Below are 22512 nucleotides of genomic sequence, written 5' to 3'. Positions count from 1 at the left end.
TTCTCCTTTGGAAGGGTAGCAGCAATTTGGAAAATTGGATGCTGGAACACTTTCTTTTTACAGTACAATCGGACCTATCATATCACCAGAGAAACAATATTTGGGTACTCGTTAAAGGTGACTCTCGCAAGATTATTGACGAATTTGAATCCGGCACAACCATATGCTTTAGGTTCCTCGCAATTTATTGGTTTTAATTTAGTTTATTTATGGAAAGAATTGCAGATGTTCCGCAGTATAGAAATATCCATAATTACCCTTACAAGTGAGCGTTTTGACTCTCGAATATTAGTTCTGTTCTCTTTCATTATGGAATGTATAAAATTTCCTATAGCGGAAAATTTGTAAAATTAACAGAAAATCGTTAAAGCCTAAAGCGACCACCTGTTACACCTGACATAATTTTTTTATTTTATTGCTCTTACTGATTTCTAAGGGAGCCAAGAGTGTGTGTGATCAATGAAAAGTTATAGTTCATGCCTAATTCTAAAAAGCGTACACGAATACAATGAAAGCGGGCCAAAATTCATTCTTCTAACTAGAAGGGCAGGATTGTGCAGCTAAGTCTCTTGACTATTAATGATTCCTTTAGCAATACTTTTGCAAAACCTATTATGGGATGCCACTGTTATGTGCATGATTGTAATTTAATCTTTTGATCTTGGTGTTATAGACATGTGGATGCATTTGCGTGACTTACACTTTAGTTCCTATTTCATCAATCAAAATCGAAGTACGGCTCAGTATATCTTTCACACCCTGTAAGAAAATCCGATGTAGTCTGTGGTATCTGTTTAGTGCTTTTTATTTTGTAGTTGTGGCAGCGACAGCTCACTCCGAGTTCGGCCATTGTGTTATGTAGCGTCTCTCAGTCTGTGTATTTATGAATTCAATTGGTACTTGGGCAATAAAGAAAAGTGTATTAATTGTACAATTTTGACTTAGTGTTTGTAATTAACGACACAAAGAGCTACTAAGATTGGAAGATTTACCGTGAAATGGCCATGACGTCCACACAAGTGAAACAACAACAAACCGGAATGGCGGGCACAGGCACGGGATGGCCACGAAGAAATAGCCAAAATGCAAACGCGACGACAACATCTTTCGATAGCAAGTATCCCGCACCGTCCACAGCAATCAACCGTATCATAAACTTGTAAGTAACCCACTTAAAATTCAATTGGTTTGCCAACTTGCCTTAAGGTATCCCCTGACGAATTACACATTCGGAACGAAAGAGCCACTTTTTGAAAAGGACCCAAGTGTACCCGCCCGATTTCAAAGGATGCGCGACGAATTTGAACGCATCGGCATGAGACGAAGTGTCGAAGGCGTTTTACTGGTCCACGAACATGGATTACCTCACGTTCTCTTATTACAATTGGGAACCACCTTCTTTAAACTACCAGGTGGTGAATTAAACCCTGGCGAAGATGAGGTGGAAGGCTTGAAACGGTTACTGACCGAGGTATGTTTATGTGTGTTCATTTATGTATTCGATTTTTTCTGAAAAATTGACATTGGTGGCATTTTAAGAAAATTGTACCTACTTGTTTAACGATAAGATGTGAAAACTAACAATCAAAGATTTTGTATCCGACGACCTCCCCATTTCTGAACGATTATACCTTATGTGCTGTTACAAGTTTTATCGAGTGTGGCTTACCTCCATTAGTGCAACGATTGCAAAAGTCACAAGCTTTGTTTTATTTGTAAAGGTCTCTCCTGCTTTACAGGTTTAAAAGAATAATCGGTATTGACAGCATGTCTTTCAGCTCACTCGATAACCACATGGAACATTTCAAATATCGACTAATTGTATACGATGCGCCTTTCTCGCAACTGGTGTACTTGTAAATGTATTTTTAATGCCATGTTAATTACGCTGTTTAAAAGTTAGGTTTGCATTTCTCTCAAATTTTACCTCATGCTTCCAATCCTGTCAGTCCCATGTTCCGACAAAAATGTAAACTTAACTTTTTGAGAAATATGTTGGTTTATTTTTAAGTATTTAAACTTAAAGATTTCAAAATTTTGTTGTATTCATTTTTACTCGTGTTACGTTAATGTTCAGACAATGTGTTTGAATTTTGTAGCTCAAGTGTGGTCAAGGTAAAGCAAAAGTTCTCTCTTTTTTTGTTCACGTCTTCAGTCTTCATTTCTTCTACTGTTGGCAGCTGGCATGAATCGTAAGTGAATGGTTTGAAAATGACATAAAATTACGGAACAGATAATTGGCGTCTTTTTGTGTTCAGTTTGCTGGTGTCTGTAACACGGCGCATTTGTCTGTACAGGATGTCCATTTAATAATGGTCACAGACCATATCTATGAAACCGTTAATTGCATCGCTTCGGGAAAGAAATTTTGTTAACAAAAGGGGCCAAGACAAATCGCTGGAAATTATTTTCAAGTTTCTAGCTTCGCCGCTAGAGGGGGTACGATTCATGTTTAAGCAGAAAAATGAATTTTTTTCTAAAATACACCGCAATTAAAATTTGTCAATGTTCGTATTTTCGTCATATCTCTGCTTAAAAAACAGATATCAAAATGCGGTTTTCACTGATATTCTCACTTTTTCGTCTTATTTGATAGTATCATATAATAATTATATCGTTCCATTTGAAATTTAAAAAAAAAAACTGCAAAGTTTATGTTATTGTCACATCGCGCCCTCTACCACTCATCACATTTACTAAAAAGACTATTCATGTAAAATCTGATTTCACGAAGAGAGCTCATTCCAACAAGACGTATTATGTGAAAATCTGTTAACCTAATCCGAATTCAATTCCTTAAAGAGATGTTCCCCTTCCCCCACCTCTCATATTTTATGAGCTAGAGCATATGTGCTGCATCAAAATGATGGAAAATTGGTACGAGATTGCTATGCATGTATTTTTAATGCATGTTTGTTGGGTATATTTTAGAAAAAAATTTATTTTTCTACTTAAACATGAATCGTACCCCCTCTAGCGGCGAAGCTAGAAACTTGAAAATAATTTCCAGCGATTTCTCTTGGCCCCTTTTGTTAACAAAAATTTTTTCCCGACGCGGTGCAAATAACGGTTCCATAGATATGGCCTGTGACCATTATTAATGGGACACCCTGTACATTTATTTCTTGCTTTGTTATGTAACAGGTAAGTAGAACGTTAGGTATCTAAAAAAATCTTGAATTAAATATACCAAGGACTGGAAACAGTGGCAAACACCCCATTTCTCTAATTTTCAAAATAAAAAAAGGAATTAGGCAGCAGTATAGGGGTGGTGTATTCGATTGTCTTTGTCACATAGTCCAAATATTTAAATTTTAAATGACTTGTTAAATTAGTCATTCTGTAAAAATCCAATATGGCGCCCATAAGAAATAACAAAGTAGTAGCCAGTAGCTTTCACATCTAGCATGCTATGGAAATTCTAATAACAGAATCAGATTTCCAAAAAAAGTGCCCATCAAAAGTGCGAACGGGGATAGTACCATTTCAGTTTTTCGGTGATCTCAGTTATTTTCAAACATTTTTAATGTACACTGTATCTCTCACCGTTGCGGAGATTCCAATGGTGAGCCATGAATTTGAACCACCCTGTACAGTTTCAATTTTAATAAATGAAGAATAATAAACACAAAATTTCAGTGTTGTTTTTTTGTCTGTTCATGATTTTGAACTTTCTGCCCATCTCTGTGCATGATAACTCACAAATGATTTTGAATTTTCCAATTCTGTGTTTAGTAACAGGTGGACTGTGGTGAAGGGAGAGGTTTTCATGCATCTGTACAAACAATATGTGGTAACATTGTAGTACATGCTTGCAAAAGTATGAAGATATGGCAGTGATATGCTACATTTTTTTTACTTCATTCCTTTATCTGTTAGTTAACACATCAATTAACACAATTAGAACTAAAGGTTGGATAGATTAGTAATCTATCTCCTATTGGCAAGAGAGAAAGAGAGAGATTGTCTGATTTTCTTTCGAGAATTTATTAACACTTGTCTTTGTACAGCTCGCTTAAAACTTTTATTTACCTTAATTATCACTTGGCAGACAATATCGACACATTGTTTGAGCTACATACCACAAAGAGCTGTTTTAAAAATCGAAAAAAAATGTATAAATATCGGAAGATAAATTTTCGAAAAATGTGTAAGTATTGAAATTTTGTTACTTATTGTAAATCTGTACTATATCTGTCTTATTGTTCCATTACTCTTTTATATCCATTTGACGCCCGCCCAAATATGACTAAGTAAAGTTACTTGGCTAAGAAATGAGAAATAATTTAAGCTGCTGGATATTTGTACTAAAGCTTGTTACACTGAGTCAAAGAAGATTGTTAATTTATGGATTTTTTTCGACTACCTAATGTTTGTATTAGATACGTAGTAGTTGCACTTACATTTCAAAGAAAGATAAGCCCACCATTTGATTACGTCCCAATTGTTCAATTCTCAGTATTGTATCTCGAGCTTTCTAGTTTATCAAATAAGTACTTCGATTGTATCAAATCGCTGACTTAAAAAATCAATAGTATTGTTAAAGTGATGAAAGGTAAACGATTATAATAATGTTTTTGTCATAATGTAATACAATAAATGCATTTGCTTTCTGTTGAGTTATAATTAGTGGTAGTACGTTCAAGAGGAGGATGGGTCAATTAGACGCTTTTACGATGAGTTGTTGCAGACTTTGGGAAGGCAAGATGGCGTTAAGCAAGATTGGCTTATCGAAGATATTATCGGCAACTGGTGGAGGCCGAACTTCGAACCGCCTCAGTATCCTTACATTCCGCCACACATAACCAAACCAAAGGAACATAAGAGATTATTCCTCGTCCAGTTGCAGGAGAAGGGTACTGTAGTAAATTGCTAGATTCTTTTATATAATTTCTTCAGAGAAGATTGTATATTATGTGAATGTGTAAGGGAAGAAAACCGTGGTTTTCTTCTTTTACGAATTGATGTAGATTTTCTTCAAAATTTGAGAAGATATAATCATTTCATTCGATTTATTTTTTTGACATATGAGGGTTGTAATTTATTATAACCACAATTTGTGTTGTGTTTGAACAGGATATGTTTTCTATTTGTCGACGTCTCATTCCACCAATTAACAAAAGAAAAGGCTATACAGTTAACAATGAACCAATTCTTACTTAACCAAACTCTGTCCACTCGTGTTTATTTCGCGACAAATCATGAAAACATAGAGCAGTTAAATATTACTCCTTTTCCCTTAATCCTTGAACCTGTGTTAAAAATTGCAATTGCGAAGTATCATTCTACTGTTTGACAACACTGTAATTATTTTGTATTCTGTTGTAAAATATCATCTTGTTTAGTTGACGTTGGCAACTATCATATCCTGTTCACCCTTAGACTTAGACATAACATACATTTTACTTTTTAACACCTTTTTAATTATAATTCATATTTTGCACTTTTATTATTTATATTCTTCATCTTTAAGCATATTCATTTAGATTACTAATTTTTGTAATAAAATGTAAATTAAATGGCGAATGAATGTGCTACACACTCACAGTGATTTTGACTAAGAAATCGGCTCTAGTGTTGCCATTTATAACTAAAGACAGTGCTTCGGTTATAATCGGTTGCGCTAACCAAAGGTTAAAAACAAGCTGTATGTAAATTGTAAATTTGTTGTGTAAAAATGTCTGTAATTTATTATAAAAACATTATTCCAGTTTATTTTCTTGGGTGGATTAACGTTTTTATATATCTTCGGAAACGGCCTCGATTACATGTTTGTAATTTATTGCGTTATTCTTGCAGCGTTTTTCGCAGTTCCGAAAAACTATAAATTAGTGGCGGCGCCTCTATTTGAACTTTATGACAATTCCCAAGGCTACGGGCCGATCATTTCGTCTTTACCTCAGGCACTGTGCAGGTAACGCGATTGTAATAATTATTGCTACTGTTGATGGTATACCTACGTGTTTTTTCAGATTTCAATTTATCTACATGTGAGGGTTGCTGAACAGTGAGTGACTGGTGTTCAATTCGACGTTTGCGTATCTCAGATTTGCAATCAAAATAGACTTAGACATTGTAATTTTACCTATCATTCAGTGAGGACTTGACGCATGTAATAAAAACGTGAAGTTTTTATATATTTCATTTATTAGGTTGTATAAATATAAGTGATATTAATGCTAATTACTATTTGATTAGGTGTTCTAATTCTTATACTGGTAGGAATACAAAGTACAAAATCAAATATTTCTTTTGATACTACCCATAAAGTATACAGTGTACGTAGCAGTAGCAAATGAGTGAGTGTGCTTTGAAAAAAGAAATTGTTTATGACGGATAATTATATAGATTTTCCATGTATGAACTGTGTTACCCCATTCCAATGAGTAGGTGAATTTTTATAACACTAGGCCGGGAGGGTTAAACTGAAGGCTTAAACCTATATAGACAACGAGCAACAAACCTAGACGGATCGACAAAAAGTTCAAATGACTAAAATTTAATCAGGTAGTCCCTTGACCATTGTCTACATAGTAGCTACCTAATGAAAACAATTGAAAAATTCGAAACCGTTTGCGAATTATGATGTATACAGGTAGACAGACGGGCAGAAAGTTAATAAGTAGAAGAAGGGGTTGGAAAGACTCTTGATAGATGAATCAAGTAACTTTCATAGCGAAGCTACTCTGAACATTTCAAGTTGATGTGAGTTGATATTGAATCATGATTTTTTTTCTCTTTTCGACAAGCGATGGGTCTGCCTTTTGGATCAACATGTACCTACATTCTTCCGTTGAAACGTATTTCATCCAGGTGCCCTAGTTCTTGGAGTTAAAAAAAGTGTTTGAAGGCTCTCCAGTGATAGCGTTTTAAAGGGCTTTTAGAGTGTTGACATGCTTAAACACTATTCATTAATGGTGACATTTATATCTGGCAACATAAAATCCTATCTGGGTAGATGGAACAAAAGTTATAAGTGAAGGTCAATTTTTTCTGTTTTAGCAGGATGCATGCTTGCTATGTTCTCTCTTTCTTCTTCCGTTCTCCAAGGCTATGTTAACAAACATAACCGCATTTTTTCGTGTTTTGTCTGTGAAAGTGTGAAGGAAAGGGAGCAGCTATCAGTCGGAAAAAATACAATACCTACCTATTTGTAGCAGTAATTTATTAATAAGTAATGGATAACTGTTCCATTATGAAAGAGGTAAATAACCTAAATTTCAGGTTATCTATGGTATTGTTGTTGGTATCCTCATTCAAAGATGTTTCTTTATTTAAAAAGTAAATCAACTTATCATGGTTTGCCCACTTTGCTAAGTAGAAGTTGCATTTGAGTTACATTACAGATATCCAAGTTTCATTTATAAAAGTACTGTAATTTTTTGTACAGCAACACATTTTTCAGTTTTTTTAATAAAACAAAAGAAATACAGCAACTTTTGTTTTAGATCACTAGATCAAATGAAGCAATTCAGGACTGTTATAAACGAATTTCGGAACTAGAATCGAAATTGGCATCCACCGCTTTGCCAAATGTGAAAAAGGAAATTATATCCAGAGAGTTACTTGAAGTACGTAAATTGCTGATAACAAATGAGGAACACTTATCAAAATTACGAGGACAAAACAGAAAGTCTTTCATTTTGGTCATGTTTCTACTATTCTTTTGCTTTATTTTATATGTAGTGTATCGTTTTATACTAGATGGAAATACTTCGTATATAATTAATGAATATTAAAAAATATTGTTCTTTGTGTACACCAATTCACTTAACGTCGTCCTCGACCACGGCCGCGTCCCCTTGGCCCGCCGCGACCTCCCCTGCCCCGTCCGCGGCCTCGTGTTGCTCCACGTGCGGTATCCTTTTTCTTCGCCTTTGCTTTCGGTGTATCATCAATTAGAAGAGTTTCTAAAGGTAAACTGTCTGGTAGTATGTAATAGCGAATGTTATTGCCGCGCACCGTGATCGTATCCATGGTTAACGGGGGCTGATTTTTTTGGGTGACTTTGACCGCTTTTAAGTGTGTGTTCATGGCTACATCGACGCCTGTAATTGTGCCAATGATTACGGTTCCATTTTTTAACTCGATCGAGACGGTTTCGTGGCTTAGCTTCATCAAAAATCTGCAATTGGAGGTTAAGTTGCCGGTTTGTGTGTAAGGGTAGAGTGCGTTTGTGTTTACCTGACCAGCTTCATTTTTTCTGTATTATTTGATAAATTGGCGTAAGTTATTCCTAATTTATTAACAGAAATTATAGTAATTATTAAAACGTTGCTGTAACGACAACAAGCGTGTTATGGTTTGTAGCAAAACGCGGCACGACATCTATTGGTATTAAAAAATACTCTTCACAAATGAACGTGCCTAAATCAAAACCTGACTCAAGTTTTTTTCAAATTTGGGGCCGTCTTCAAAATTATTTGACCACCATGTAACTTTTTTAACCAAAGAAGAGTGCCTCGTTAATCCGCATACAGCTTCTGTATCGCCATTTTACGTTAACCCCAGTTCCCCAGACGGCGATTATTTCCTGTTTTCAGTTCAGCTTATTTCCAACTCTCGTTCTGGGGTCTGATGATGGTTATACTTACCAAAGATAGTATGATCTTTGTACTTACTTAGTTTGCATTTTTGACTTCCGTTTTCTTGAAGAAAGTCGACTTGTGTTACATCGACCGAAAAATGAATAGCTCTAAAAGATTGTTATAACTTGGAAAGCTGCAAAATTTTTCTCTCTCCACTTTATAACAATAATATACTAAATATAATCAAAGGTTTCAATATGGCAATGAAGAGGGATTTTTGTGACATACTATTGAAGCAGGTACCTCCAAAAGAAGTGCTATCCATGGGCGCTCACCTTGATACGCCACTGTTGCATGGGAGTCAGTTTTAGTTTTAGATGCGAGTCGGAAACGAAATGAGCCTTATTTATTGTTATTAAATTACTTCAAACTCAATTAGCACAATTTAAGATTTAAGAGTCCTAAGAAGCAGAATTCTAAGAGGATCGCTTTTCGCGGGAAAAAAATAATGTACTTGTTTCGGCGGTTTAGGGTATCTTACGCGTAGGTATCTTGGAGTTCAAAGCAATTGGAAGCAATTAATTATCGAACGTACGTTTTGTAGGATGTTAGAACAGCAGCAACAGTTTGTTACGTTGCTATTTTTGTACAAGAATAATTTTTGATTATAAAAAAAGATCCCTGGTCGAGTAGCTGTGGATAAGTTCGCAACAAAACAGCGCATGCGATGTTATTATCGTAGATATGGCGATTGTTGAGTTTCGCCAGTAGTTGTGTTTAAAGTATTTTAATGATTATTAGGATTAAAACTTATTAACAGCCTTAAAAATTTCTTATACAGTATACAATGTAAGTCGTACTGCCACTTTATATAGCGTGTGTTACGAATTTTTTTTGAGTGTGTATGAAATCATTTAATAAATTCTAATATTTACATTTGTTAGTCACTGTTATATGGTGCTTTTCTTGTTACATTTATTAGGATTAAGGTGCAATATCACAATGCATTGTCCCTTAATAGGTACGTTTAGGTTTATTATTATGTAGTTCACTGTCCAAAAAGGGCTGTTTGTAATTGTTAAAAAAACGTTTGGTGGAATGACTTCTGCACTTACAGTGTTGGACCAAAACATTCAGCAGTTCAGGTGAGTTCAAACTTTTTGGTAACTTTCTGCTAGTATAAGTTGAGGTGTTTTCGAATTAACCACTTTGTACCTTGAATTACTTATCTATTTGCATAAAAAAATCGGGTATTTTGTTTGTTATTTTTATTACTCAGTCGGCAACTTTGACTGAGGCGGAATGATAATAGAGGGTGCTTCTGCCTGTATAATTTTTAAATTTCCGTGTAGGCGGGCTCGTTTTATCTACACGTGAGTCGAAAAAATCAATCCCACATGTCGGTTTGCACGTTTCCTGCCGGACGTTTAAATAATTATCGACTTAATTGCATTCTGCTGCAATGGAGTCAGAGATGAAGCCTCGGGTATCTGTAATTAGCAGTTAGAAACAACCAGAACACCCTAATCGATATTGTGGCGAAAATTCAAATCGACTTTTCAAGTTATAATTGCGTGTGGGTATGGGCACGTTGAGAAGTAAAACATGCAAACTATAGCTGCAAAACATGTTGCATGACTGAATAAAGTTTTCAAAGTGCAAATCGGATTTTTGACCTTGAAAAACCGATTTTGGTCTCACTTATAGTTTTATTCACGGTACGTTAATGAAAGGAAGGCTCATATCTGGAGAGCCTTACAATACATATATTCACGATTCAACTATGGACGGAACGAGGGACGGAAGTAGCTAATTAACTGGGGGATGTCATGGGCCAGAGGTGATTAAGAGGCAGCAAAACAACTGTAAACTCGCCTTTCATTAAAAACGTCCCTCTGAAATCTACGCGTACGGCCATAGGGGGTGACGTGGCAGCTTTCGGTCTGCCTGGTCGTATTTTTCGCTCTAGGGCGAGCTCTAGGGTCTTGTAAATGGAAACATCGCAACTACGCCTTATCCACAGCCATCTGTAATTAAACAGATAACTCGCCGGGGGGCCCGCGCCCCGAGCTAGCGCAAAACTCTCCTGGATCTCGCTGAACACTCCGAGTGGGGTAGAGTGCGTCGTTGGAGTCTTGGAGTTGACATACTGAAGACCTGTTTGAGGGAAGGGTTACGACTAGGGACTCTCTGCCAAGAGACCAATAGAATTTTGAGATCTATGTCTCTCATTGCCCTCGTTACAACACTTGTATATGGAAATCATCCCCTAATTGTTTGTGTTAGCAATTTTTCGTATTGGGTGGTTTTTGGTCGCTCAACTGTTTAATCGTCTGGAGCGAGGTCTGGAGCTACCCGGACTGCGGCATAGGCGTGGAAGCTGTTGTTATTTTCTTTAAATCTGTTCTGAACTGAACATCTTGGCCGCCGGCAGGAATCAGGTCGTATTTGGGGTGATACGATTCTAGGCGTTTTGGTTTCCAGGCCGATTGCCGTTTCCTTTGATGGTGGCTTGTTTGATCAAATTTTCCAGAGGTTCCTAGGTTCTGCATAGTCCAGCGCCGCGGTTGCACAAGGGTGTGCCGACAGCTTCTGGCTTCTTGGCGGACCAGATTTCTTACTCGCAGTATCCCGTATTTTCGTTGAACGCCCGAGTCGAATGCACCCTTCCTACCTCTCTCGCCCGAATAGGCGGAGAGCTCTTTCAAAAATATCCGTCCTTTGTGCTGGATTAAAAAAATCTGCATGGAACGGGAATCGATCCCGGGCCGCCCGCCCGTGTATCAAGCACAACGATTAAACGATCGAAGACAGCTAGCATCCGTCCAGACTGACCACCCCTCCATCTGTTTTACAACTCAGGGGCTTGAAATTTTGAAAAAAATAGCCCAGAGATCTTACTAACATTATACTGTACGGAATGGCCCGAAAATTGGATCTCCATCCCCACTTTTGGAGGGTATGGGAGCAACTTGGTAATTTCAAATGGGTACCCAAATTTTTTATTCCATATCCCGATTCTATTAAAAAAAGCATGAAGAATTTATTCGTCGTGGTAACAGATAGCGCTGTAATAACGACAACTAATTGCAGTAAGTGTGTATCTTTGTAAATATATCTTTAAAATTACAATTTTTTTTCAAAATTAATTAAAGCAAAGACTATCCTCCTCCAATTAAAGTAATTATCTTGAACATTGGTCCGTACTTATGTACCTCCAGACATTATGCTTTTTACTTGTGCATTCCCGTACCACATCAAGAAAATGGGTAAGATAACTGCATTAAGTCCATATCGAATTTTAGTTGCTATCGAGCTGCCATTATTGCACAAAAATTGCACACATTGCATAAATATTGGACACATTGCACAGAAATTCCACCCATTGGGGGTATTCCTAAATATGATGTAAATGCGAAAGGGGCAAATTCTTTGGCTTATTTTATGACTAAACCATTGAATAAGCACCTTAAAGAAGTATAACTACATAGGAAAACCTGAAATTGGTGTAAGGTGTGTTGCATACACTGCAAAGTGGTTAATTACCACAAATATTGAAGGATGTGTGCCCTCGGGCGGTAAATAATAACTATTTTAAACAGGGAAACCAGTTATACTTAGGGGACCTTTATTTTCCTTGTTTATAAGAGTTGAACAGTGTTGGCATATTTACCAGATCCTTATATGGAGCTAGGTAAAGTTTGATTGTTTATTATGTAAAGATAATGGCCCTCAGAACAGTTCTTGTTGTTTTCTTATTAGATTAAACTACATTTTTTACTTTATTTATTGTTCCTTATGATCTTACATTTCAGATTGATCCTCCCTTATATAATATTGTTATTGGCATTGAATAAAACCTTATTCAATATTTTAATCTAGTTTATTCAAACTCAAAGCGCTTGCCAAAAATCTGGCAACATTGGAATTTTAAAGAAGTAAAGAAATCTGCAAAGTCGGTAACTAGCTTTAAATGTGTGGTTCACATTCCCCCACAACAGAGGGACGACAGAATCCTTGGCAGATTTTCTTATTTCATCAGTTAACACGGGCGTTATACTTCTTTAAGGTGCTTATTCAATGACTAAACGTTCATATAAACGTAGGTCCGCAAACGCCTCGATAAGGATATACAGGGTGTTATAATTGCACGATTCACAAGATACATTTTCAAATGCGAACATTGAAGACTAATAAAAACAGGAGATTTTCCATAATGCGAGGGTCGGAAATTTGAGTTTCATTTAGTAACAGAAAATTGTTTTTTTTTTTAAATTTTTTTCTCGATAACCGTCGCAAATACGAAAAAATTGCAAGGGACCACAAACTTTCCAAACAAATCAGAAAATCGAAATTCTTATTTTACAATCTACCAGTGCATCGAAAATCAGTTCAGGGTTGGAAAATGGAGCATCCCTTCAAATTTCTGCAAAATATCTATTAAACCGCAGGAGATGCTGAAGTTTTAACACTCTGTAGATCGGTAACGAAGCGTAAATGTAATTGAATTGAGGAGTTGGTCACCACTTATTTTAGGGGACAAAGATTTCCTTCATTGCCTAAAAATTGACACAATTTTCTTTAATTTTCCCTTGAATTTTCCCAATATTTCTACTCGTATTTCTATCATTACTTACCTTAAATTTCCCCAAATATACACAGAACGTTACTTCCCTATAGAAAATTATTCCCTTAAAATTTACTAGAATTTTCTTTAGATTACCTCGGAGGTTCCTTATTTCCTCAAAATTTTCTAATATTTCCCTAGAATGTCCTTCGAGACGTCCTCATTCCTTTGAAATTTCCAAAAATTGACTAATATTTCCCAAGAATTTATTTGTATTTATTTATTTATTATTCCTCTCGTTCTGAGCCCAATTACAGAGTGAGCCGCATAATACTTTTTAGAGGTGCCCCTGTAGAGGTCTTAAGTTGTCTTATACTGCTCCAGTATTTACCTTACGAATTAGGAAAACCCGAGGGAAAACCTAATTCTCCGGCAGACTGCTCGAAACTGATTAAGGAAATTCTTTTCACAATAATGCACGCGATGGAAAAATGTTGCCAGCTGGCAACACCGTTTAGTTTCGCTATTCTGAAATTTTCTTTAGGTAGTGCTAACTTTGTGCTACATTTGTGTTGATACTAATTCTTCTAATTAAAAAAACGTTTACAATGAAATTATTTTGTGCTATGTTTGCATCTTTTGAAAATCATCCACGAGGAGGAAGGATGTTGCAAATTTCCCGGATTCGAAAATTCGATAGACTAATGTTTTGTCCACTTTCCATAACCCTGTTCGCCAGCTTGCAACAACGCGAGTTTTTCTTTCATATGTGATTTAGTGAGTCCAGTGCCCATGAACAATTAGTCTCAATTAAGAATTGTCAAAATAATTCGTTTTAAAAATTACGTTGATGGCACTTTTAAATTCAAAATTACACACTCAAAAATCAACCCTTACGATCCAGAACGACATTTACTTTTTAAGCACCAAATCGATTCAAATATGTTTATGTTGACTGCGTTCAGAAAGACGTCTGTTGCTGAAATGTATTGCTTTTGTTCCACCTGAGCCACCCAATTTAATACCATCCCGTCTTCAGATATCGCTATTAACTGAAGCGTCACCTTCACCCACTTTTTTATTTTTATCGCGAAAATGTAATGTTGCAACAAGAGGTGCATGCATTTACACCGCGGCTCGATTTGATTTAGAACCAATAATAATTATGGTAATTAAATTCCTGACAATTAGCACGCGATCTTCAACACGGAAAGTACTTCTTTTTTTTAAGGGGGATTAATTTAGCCGCTGCTCGACGTTGATTTAAAGTTTAACTAATGGCGCGGTCCAATTGAAAATGTTGTTAGTTTCGCCCGTTTATGTTTCCCTCGGGAAACCTGCAGATTGATATATTACCCACGTGGTACGTGTGAAAGACTGGGGTAATAAACGAAAGGAAGTAGTTTTTCTTTATATCGAAATGGAAAAGGAAACGGTAATAGATTAATTATTAGCTTTCGCTGATTAAAATTGACAGCGCCCCACTGCGCTTGTATTTGCGCTTGATTGTAATTAAAATAATCTACCGCTCTGCTAAGGGTAGTTTACCCATTTGGAATGCGTATGTTCAAATGCAGGTGGCGCCACAGTTAACACGAATTTAGAGTTAGAGATTAGGAATTTTTTATAGGCCCATTAAAAGGGAAGACGTCAAATTTAATTGCCTTTTAATCTCTAATCCACTAATTGTGCAGGGAATTTGCGTTGACCTATCTCCTAGGGTGGTAGTTCTTACGGGCATCGACGCTATAAGTTCTAACTCGTTTCTCGCGTGTGTAGAAATAATATCAAATTTGGCACTGAGTAATGGTTATGCCCTTAAATCAAATTTATAGTAAAAATAAAATACGCTTTAATGTATTAGTTCTTTGGACAATTCACGAAAATTGCCACTTTTCGTTTTAGGAGGACATGACACCAACACACCATCTCCTAAGCGTTCGGCATAGTCGCTCCTTTATGGATGTCGGTAGCTCTACAACTAAGGTGTATGGTAAGTACCTAAAATAAGCCTTAATTACTTACACAGTATAATTAGAGATATACTTAGGTAAATACATTTTTCCGATAAGGCGTAATTATTTAAAATTAAACATTCCCTTTTTAGTAGCTATATAAGCGTTTACGTGTGTTATGTACGTGTTCGCGTGCACCTCGATGTGCGTGTTAACTTCATTTTGTGCAGTTTTGCAAGTTTTTCCCAACTTCTGGTTGGTTTATTGACAAACGAAATGATCTAATCGATACTTAATTTTAGAGTTTAACAATTGTGGCGGGAGTGTTAGTTTTCATAAACAAGTACCTCGTCCGTTTCTAGTTTCCGACGAAACGAAATTATCAGGCTCGAAGAACCACCTGAAAATGTTTAAAGAAACCTTTTTCAAAAGTGGGTAATACTCTCACTCGGAAGGTTGGTGTTGTTCGTGACCGGACAAAATTCAGAATGGCCCTAATTTATATGAAAATAAAGAGCGTTACTGGGATTATAGAGGGTGGTTAAATTGATCTTGAGTATTTGTTTTAGACACGGTGACGTCAATGGCAATAATTAGTTAAATCTAGATGAATGTGCAACACGCCATTATACTTTTTTTGAGCGAATGTAACGCTTTATTCTCTCTAAAACTGCGATATTCCACACGCGATTTAGTATTTTCATTGTAATGAAAATATATGGAAAACTAACGTTTTAAGGTTATGGTGCTCATTAAATTCATGGGTTGAGAGAAAATTTCCCAAACGGGCCTTCTAATAGGGGATCTGGATGCACCAGAATCTAATAATTCTAAACTAGAACGGCCTGATATCGAGATTTTTAGATATGGTCGTTGATCGCCACGGGTATAAGAAATCACAAAAGCGAAACGTGCTTTAACGGGGAGGATTCATGCGGAGAGGTCGTCGACATAATGGGAGAACACGACTGGCGATCTGTCAGTGTCTCCGATTCTCGTTTCCCGGGTTATTATTGCAATTTGGGCATGTTCGGACAGTATAGTACTCTTTCCGCAGCGATAACAACAATTTCCTTGGATGGGGACAATTGTGAGTGAATTTAAGTTCAAGCAAGTCCTTTAGGACTTGAAAGGACTTGTTTTTTTTGTCAACTTCCGGAACCGTTCAGGTTTATTTTTCTCAGGAACCGTAAGTCGCGCGTAGATCTGTCAAAAGTTGTGTTAAATCTAAACACTACAACCCTTAATAGTCGCCAATAAAATTTATAATAATCAATATGTTGTAATTGACAAAGTCTATAGTTCGGGACAAATAGTTGAAGTAAAGTCACAAGTACGACCTGTGAATTATGGTGTGCCACAAGGCTCCATTCTCGGTCCTATTTTATTTATCATATACATGAATGATTTGCCAAATAATTTAATAGATACGTGTCACATTTGTACTTATGCAGATGATACTAGTGTAACTATTGCCTGCAGTCAAAACGACTTAAAATGCACCTTAAACAAATCTTTGGCACAACTAATCAACTGGTTTAATGCAAATAAACTTTTAATTAACGTTGAGAAAACTAAAGTACTTGTCTATAAGAAAAATTCAACTTCTGTTATTTCAAACATAACCTACGAATCGACAATAATCGAAACAAGTAATTACTGCAACTTTCTCGGAGTTATATTAGACCGAAATCTCAACTGGAAGGAACACATTGAACAACTACAATCAAAATTACACCAATCAATTTTTGCGCTCTCACGCTGTAGACAGTTCTGCAATAAAGATACGCTAATCAAAGTGTATTATGCTCTTTTTGAAGTGAAAATGAGATACGGAATCCTACTGTGGGGAAATACCAATAAAAATTTAATTAGCGACATTTTCAAAACTCAAAAACGAGCGCTTCGGACAATATTCTCGCTACAGCGAAGGGAAACCTGTAAGCCGTACTTTCAACAGTTCCGCATTCCTACTCTGTATAGTTTGTATATTATTGAATTTTTGTGTTTTTAAAAATAAGGCATTATTCTCCTTTAATTCCGATTACCACAAATATAATACCAGATCAAAAAATAATTTTGCAATAACCGCCTCCAAAAGTAAAGTGTATGACACATCACATCTACAAATGGGTCTACGATTTTACAATGCTCTCCCTAGCAATCAAATCTATATCGGCGTTCGTCCCATTTAAAAATAAAATTCGGAAAATACTTAACACAATGGCACAATATTCACTGGAAGACTTCTTCACAAATATCGCAATTTATTAACTGTAATTTTTATCGAAATTTTTATATACATTTAATATTGTTATGTTGTTGTTTGTTTGATCTATATTATAATAGTCTATTTACATTTTATCTTTATACATTTATATTAAGTTGTAATTGTTCCAATGTTATAAAACAAAAGTGGTTCAATAAACGATCTCTCTCTCTCTCTCTCTCTCTCTCTATAATCATACCTCTTATTTTCGAGTTTGCTATATAAGCAAATCGAATTGCGTTTCAGACAGTTCCAATTTCAACACCGAAGTAATAAATAGTTCACGCTGGTATAAATTGTGTATATATGACTGATAAATCTTAGTCACTTCAGGACTGTTATAAATTTATTGTTAATTAATTCATTGTGAATCACTAAATCACGTAATTCACAGCACTTGTAACCTGACAACAATTACGCGTTTGCAAGTTTGAAGTAAATTAAGTGCCAGCGAAGCAGCTAGATTTGAGGACATTGTGTAAGTTTCTGGTTTGTTTCTAAATGAAGGATTATCGCACAAGGTTTCTCGAGTTCCAGTTTAGTCAAATCAAATCAAATTATTTGCAGTTTCAGATTATGCTCTGTCTCTTTCCGGTTATCGTTTCCTTGTTGGTAGTAAGAGTGAGCCAACTAACTGAATACATACGGAACATTTTAGTATCAAAACCCAGTGCAAACAATAGCTGCTTACTTTCTTGTTGCGCGCTGATATTTATCGATTGTGTTAGGGGAATACACCAAACAATATCTGGAAGATTACATTTTACGGAAGCACGCATGAATGATGCTGGGTCACGTATCGTGGCAAGAATTTTTGAGTAGCTCAGTTCTTTCTAGCGACTTTTGTTATCACTAACGATTTATATTCTCACATTGTTAGCTGCTTCAATTTTAGTAATAACCGCCTCGTTGACTCTTTGTTTACTTGGCGCTCCATCTCGCTGATAACAATAGGGAAAATTGATTTGAATAATAACATTAATTAATGACGCACGTTCATTATTCGTGATTCCCCATTGTATCTGCCTACATCATTCACAACAAAAAGGATTGAGAACGAAAAACGTCATTAGCACGATTCTATGATAGAGATAATAAATTTATTGCATTACATTACAACGCTGTACTACGATTTGCTTAAAGTGTATTGGAGTGGCAATCATCAATGCGGGGTAACTGCTCAATTAATTAATCTATATCCATTAATTAGTGCATAGTTGAGCCATAGATGTTTGTAACATCGTAGTAAACTGACTAATGCGTGTCATGATTTCAAGTAAAAATGGAATGTTGCGAAATGCTTGAATATGATCATATTGCTCATTGTTGTGGAATTGTGCTCTACGTGTAACTCAATTTTTGAAAAGCTCATAGCTTCGGATAAATTCACGCCACTGCACACTGTTTTTATCCATTGCAAATAGTTTTGTGTTATTCTTTTTGTTAGCGCCTTCGACTGATCAATTTGTGGATATGCATACGTTGATAGCACATCAAAACACTCATTAGGTTTTCAAAAAAGAAACGTTGACCTTGTTGCAAGATGATTCATAGGAACCACAATTTGTGAGAAAATCTGAGTGTACAATTAATACTAGAATTGCTAATGCACTATTGGTGTAGGTTTCCTTCATTTACTGAACTTACCATATCGTGCGTGAACATTCCCTTAATTACTGAATGGACTTTTTATCTCGCGTGCAATTTACATGTGTGTATTTTTGGGAAAAAATCAAAAAATTACAAATAAGCGAAGAAAGTGACGCAAGGCCAAAAGGAAGCGTGAGGCAGGTATGAAAACCATAGGAACGAGGTACGTAAATTAAGTACTAATTGATGAAAGTGGAAGGAAACTTGATAGAGGTGTGCAAAAAGGGAGCGTAACGTGAGGAAACGTAAAAGAGGCGTGACTAAAGCATTTTAAGAAAGCCAAATCGGTAGATAGTAGGGTATGAAGGAACATTCCACAAAGTATGAAAGAGGCATGGCAAGGAGGGTGTTCCAGATCTAATAAGGTATGCATGGATAACCTTCATTATGTTCAGGCTCGGATTCAGATTATATCTATTCATAACTTTTGAAAAGTGATTTTAAAAAAATGTTCGGCAATTTTGTTCTTAGTCATCAAGTATGTGCACAACACGTGGCATTCTCTATCATTTTCGTTGTCCAGCCAAGAATGTTCACATTCAAAAACCCCCAGATACTAATTTTCGTCCAAATCAGAATTCTTTTCGCACCCCCGATTAGGGGTGCGCTTTTACGTGGTAGGAATTTTGAAAAATTTGTTGGCGAAATTGACCCTGGCGCTGTGCAGCAGCTGGTCGACACCTACCACCGAGAATACTCGTATTTTGGATGTCTTCACGACTAAAATATTCAGTTGTGCGTAGGTAGGTAAAGTGCACAAATTCTAAAAATAATTTCCTTTGCCATCGAAGTTATTAATACCTTCGATTTAATTGTACTGGTATTTTATGATGCAATTATTAGTAATGGTGCATTAATGAATAACTAAAAACTCATCCTTGGCATTCTACTTCAAATTACTTGTTTCTACATCACGGTTGTCAACTGAAGCAGCATTCCAAATTTAATTTTCTGTTACAGACGTTTGATCCATATTGAATACTACTACTTGCTTTGGACAATAAAAATGAAAACTACGAAGTAAAGGTTTGTTACGAATTGCTTTCCTTAATTAATCAGTTTATGTCTGGATCGAAAAAGAATTGAATTTTCCCCAGCAAATGTTGTTACACACCCCGCGAACAATTTATTAAGAATCGGGGGAAAAAAAATGTTGGAACAACCACAACACATTAATCAATGCCTGCTATATTCTTCGCTGCCGAAGTTGGCATTGATTCTTTCAAATTCGCCCGATAAATTTTCTTTCAACGCCATCGAGAAAACGTATAGGGCAATTTTGGCTCGGTAATAACTTAATCCGTCTTACTCTCCCTTCAGACGTGTAACAAAATTTGGTGAAGTGGAAAAATGAAGCAGAATAAATCAATTGAGTTATAGGTTGTCGATTCGGGATGGCAAATTTATTTAGAGTTAACAAATCGGGAGTTTCGACTTAATCGCGTTACAACTTTTCAAAAACGGCGTGCCTAAAGTTTCCCTTTGTTAACAACTGTCATCCACATGCGTACTGTTTAAAGCTGCTCGTTAAAGCTGTCATCAAGATCAGTTTTAGGGTACCTATCGCAACTGTTAACAAAATTTTCTGTCATGGGAACAATGCAAAATGTACGTGGCACCTTTTGCTATGTGTGCATGAGCTCGATTTTATCACAAACGTCTGTTTAACTGTTGCGCCGACGAAATTCTCTCACGCAAAATGTTTGTGATAGAAATGGGAGATAATTTTGCAACTCAAGTCCGGTGAAATTGAAGATTTTTCGACCAAGTTAATTCACTCCCGCACCCCTAACTACCCCCAGTTTAAAATTATAATATGCACTCCCATTGAGTGACACGTTATTTTAAAGATCATAAGTTCTTTTTACGAAAATGTCCACGGAATCAAATTTGAATGTCTTTTTATGATTGATATAAAAAAACAGGTACTAATAATATAATAAAGGGATATTCTAATCATTGAGTGAATTCACTTACGAGATGGTTACTTCTCTTTAACGTCGTGTAGATATAATACAAAACTTTATTTTATAGCAGAAAACTTGTAAATCATTGCTTCTGGCAATTCTGAATATTATTTAGACGTCCAAAATAGCAAGCTTAGGTTCTGCTGTCGCGGTCGTTTCCATAGAAACAGTATTGTCATGTTCTGAACCCCATTTTATATCATGCTCCACTTGCCATTTGATATAAGATTGGCATGTCATTAGAATGCATAATCATTTTGTTTCACATCACCTTATATAGGAATTTTCGGACTTTAAATAATATGTTGTAAATATGTTGTCGCCCTACAATTTTTCTTAAATAGCTACTTCGTTGGCTTTATAGGGGGTGCCATTTTAAAGAGTGTCAATGGGCTATATCTATTTCACTCGTACTATTAGAGGTATATAACAAAATTTTCCAAATCGGTTCGACAGTTTGGAGGAAGAACCAATTTGAATACACAGCCATTCTACGACTGTTTTCATCAACGTACTTTCCACCACGCTAACCTCTAAAATTGCTCTAAACCAATTGTGGAAAGGAGGAATGAAGCATCTTTGCGATAGTCTACTGTGGGCAAGGAATTTTTTGTAAATTTTGAAATAAAGTAAAGTTTGGATTCGTTATCCAAATCCCCAGACCTCCAATTTTGTCAAGATTAAAATTTTTCTTCGCCACCAATCTTGGGGTAGCAATTTTGCGACAATTAATGTTTTTGTGTAGGTAACCTAAGCTTATGTCCTCAGTTTTCCCTCGGCCGATCCGCACTGTATACCTCAGCTCCTAGACGTCGCATAGACCTTCGCTATGTGGTAGCGTGCTCTAGATGTGCGCAACTAGCAAAAATTCACAAATTCTGCTTAAAATTGAAAAAAAGAATTGAAATATGGAACAATGTACAGTTTTCTGTTTAAAAAAATTTAATTGGTGTACCACAGCTTTATGAGCAACCCTGTATAATTAACAGTATTACTGCGCAGTAGACATTGAAGGACCTTAAAACTACACATTTTTCGATATTAGCGGTTCTCTAGTAACATTTAGAAACGAATTAAAAAAGAATTACAATTCCTTAATTCACCCCACTTCAGTACAACAAGGTAATTCGCCGTCACCTCTAATGCGTAATCGATTTCTATTAAAAACCGCACAAAGTTTTTTTTTATTTCATTATTTGGTTGTTCTCGAGCACTCATGCGAGATAGAATGTATTCCTTTTTATCTAAATTGTGTAGCTCAATATTTTACATACTATATGCGATATGCATACGAGTGTGCATATTTTTACATATGTTTACGGTTCACTAGTCACTTCCAAGTACATATTAATTATGCAAATCTCTTGCTGAAATTCTATTGCTATTTTATATGTTGCTTTTTCTATTCATAAGAGTAACACTAGAAAGAGAAATACAAATGCAAATCCCTACCTTTTGTGAAATTATATCGGTTCAACGACAATCACGTATCGTAAGGGGTGTAACTAAAATGTTGCATCAAATATTTAGGTACCTTAAATTTTTTATGTAGAAAAAAGGTCTACTGGCAATTCAA

At 36.0% G+C, this 22512-nt stretch overlaps 4 protein-coding genes across 4 annotated transcripts in view; 3 read left to right on the top strand and 1 right to left on the bottom strand.

Annotated features, from left to right (window-relative positions):
• The first annotated feature begins 812 nt into the window (after positions 1–812).
• Positions 813–6244, top strand: LOC116172970 (cleavage and polyadenylation specificity factor subunit 5). The gene is made up of 5 exons (XM_031490252.1): positions 813–1159; positions 1207–1471; positions 4691–4856; positions 5800–5914; positions 5973–6244. The coding sequence occupies exons 1-5, from the start codon at positions 999–1001 to the stop codon at positions 5992–5994; spliced, it is 729 nt and encodes a 242-aa protein (XP_031346112.1). The 5' UTR covers positions 813–998; the 3' UTR covers positions 5995–6244.
• Positions 6245–7647: 1403 nt separating this feature from the next.
• LOC116172971 (probable small nuclear ribonucleoprotein Sm D1) lies at positions 7648–8346 on the bottom strand. The gene is made up of 2 exons (XM_031490253.1): positions 8185–8346; positions 7648–8125 (listed from the first exon to the last, which is right to left on the bottom strand). Exons 1-2 carry the CDS (start codon positions 8196–8198, stop codon positions 7771–7773), a joined length of 369 nt encoding a protein of 122 aa, XP_031346113.1. The 5' UTR covers positions 8199–8346; the 3' UTR covers positions 7648–7770.
• Positions 8347–9225: 879 nt separating this feature from the next.
• LOC116173045 (neurocalcin homolog) overlaps positions 9226–22512 on the top strand; it is a 57637-nt gene continuing 44350 nt past the window's right edge. Inside the window, exon 1 of the mRNA XM_031490327.1 lies at positions 9226–9377. The gene's annotated coding sequence lies outside the window, so the exon portion shown is untranslated. The remainder of the gene's footprint in view (positions 9378–22512) is intronic.
• LOC116173046 (neuronal calcium sensor 2) overlaps positions 9412–22512 on the top strand; it is a 53289-nt gene continuing 40188 nt past the window's right edge. Inside the window, exons 1-2 of the mRNA XM_031490328.1 lie at positions 9412–9673; positions 15001–15088. The gene's annotated coding sequence lies outside the window, so the exon portion shown is untranslated. The remainder of the gene's footprint in view (positions 9674–15000; positions 15089–22512) is intronic.

Source organism: Photinus pyralis, unplaced genomic scaffold (genome assembly GCF_008802855.1).
Source record: "Photinus pyralis isolate 1611_PpyrPB1 unplaced genomic scaffold, Ppyr1.3 Ppyr1.4_LG6, whole genome shotgun sequence".
In the NCBI taxonomy this organism is placed as follows: domain Eukaryota; kingdom Metazoa; phylum Arthropoda; class Insecta; order Coleoptera; family Lampyridae; genus Photinus; species Photinus pyralis.
This window is presented reverse-complemented; position numbering and strand designations above follow the sequence as displayed.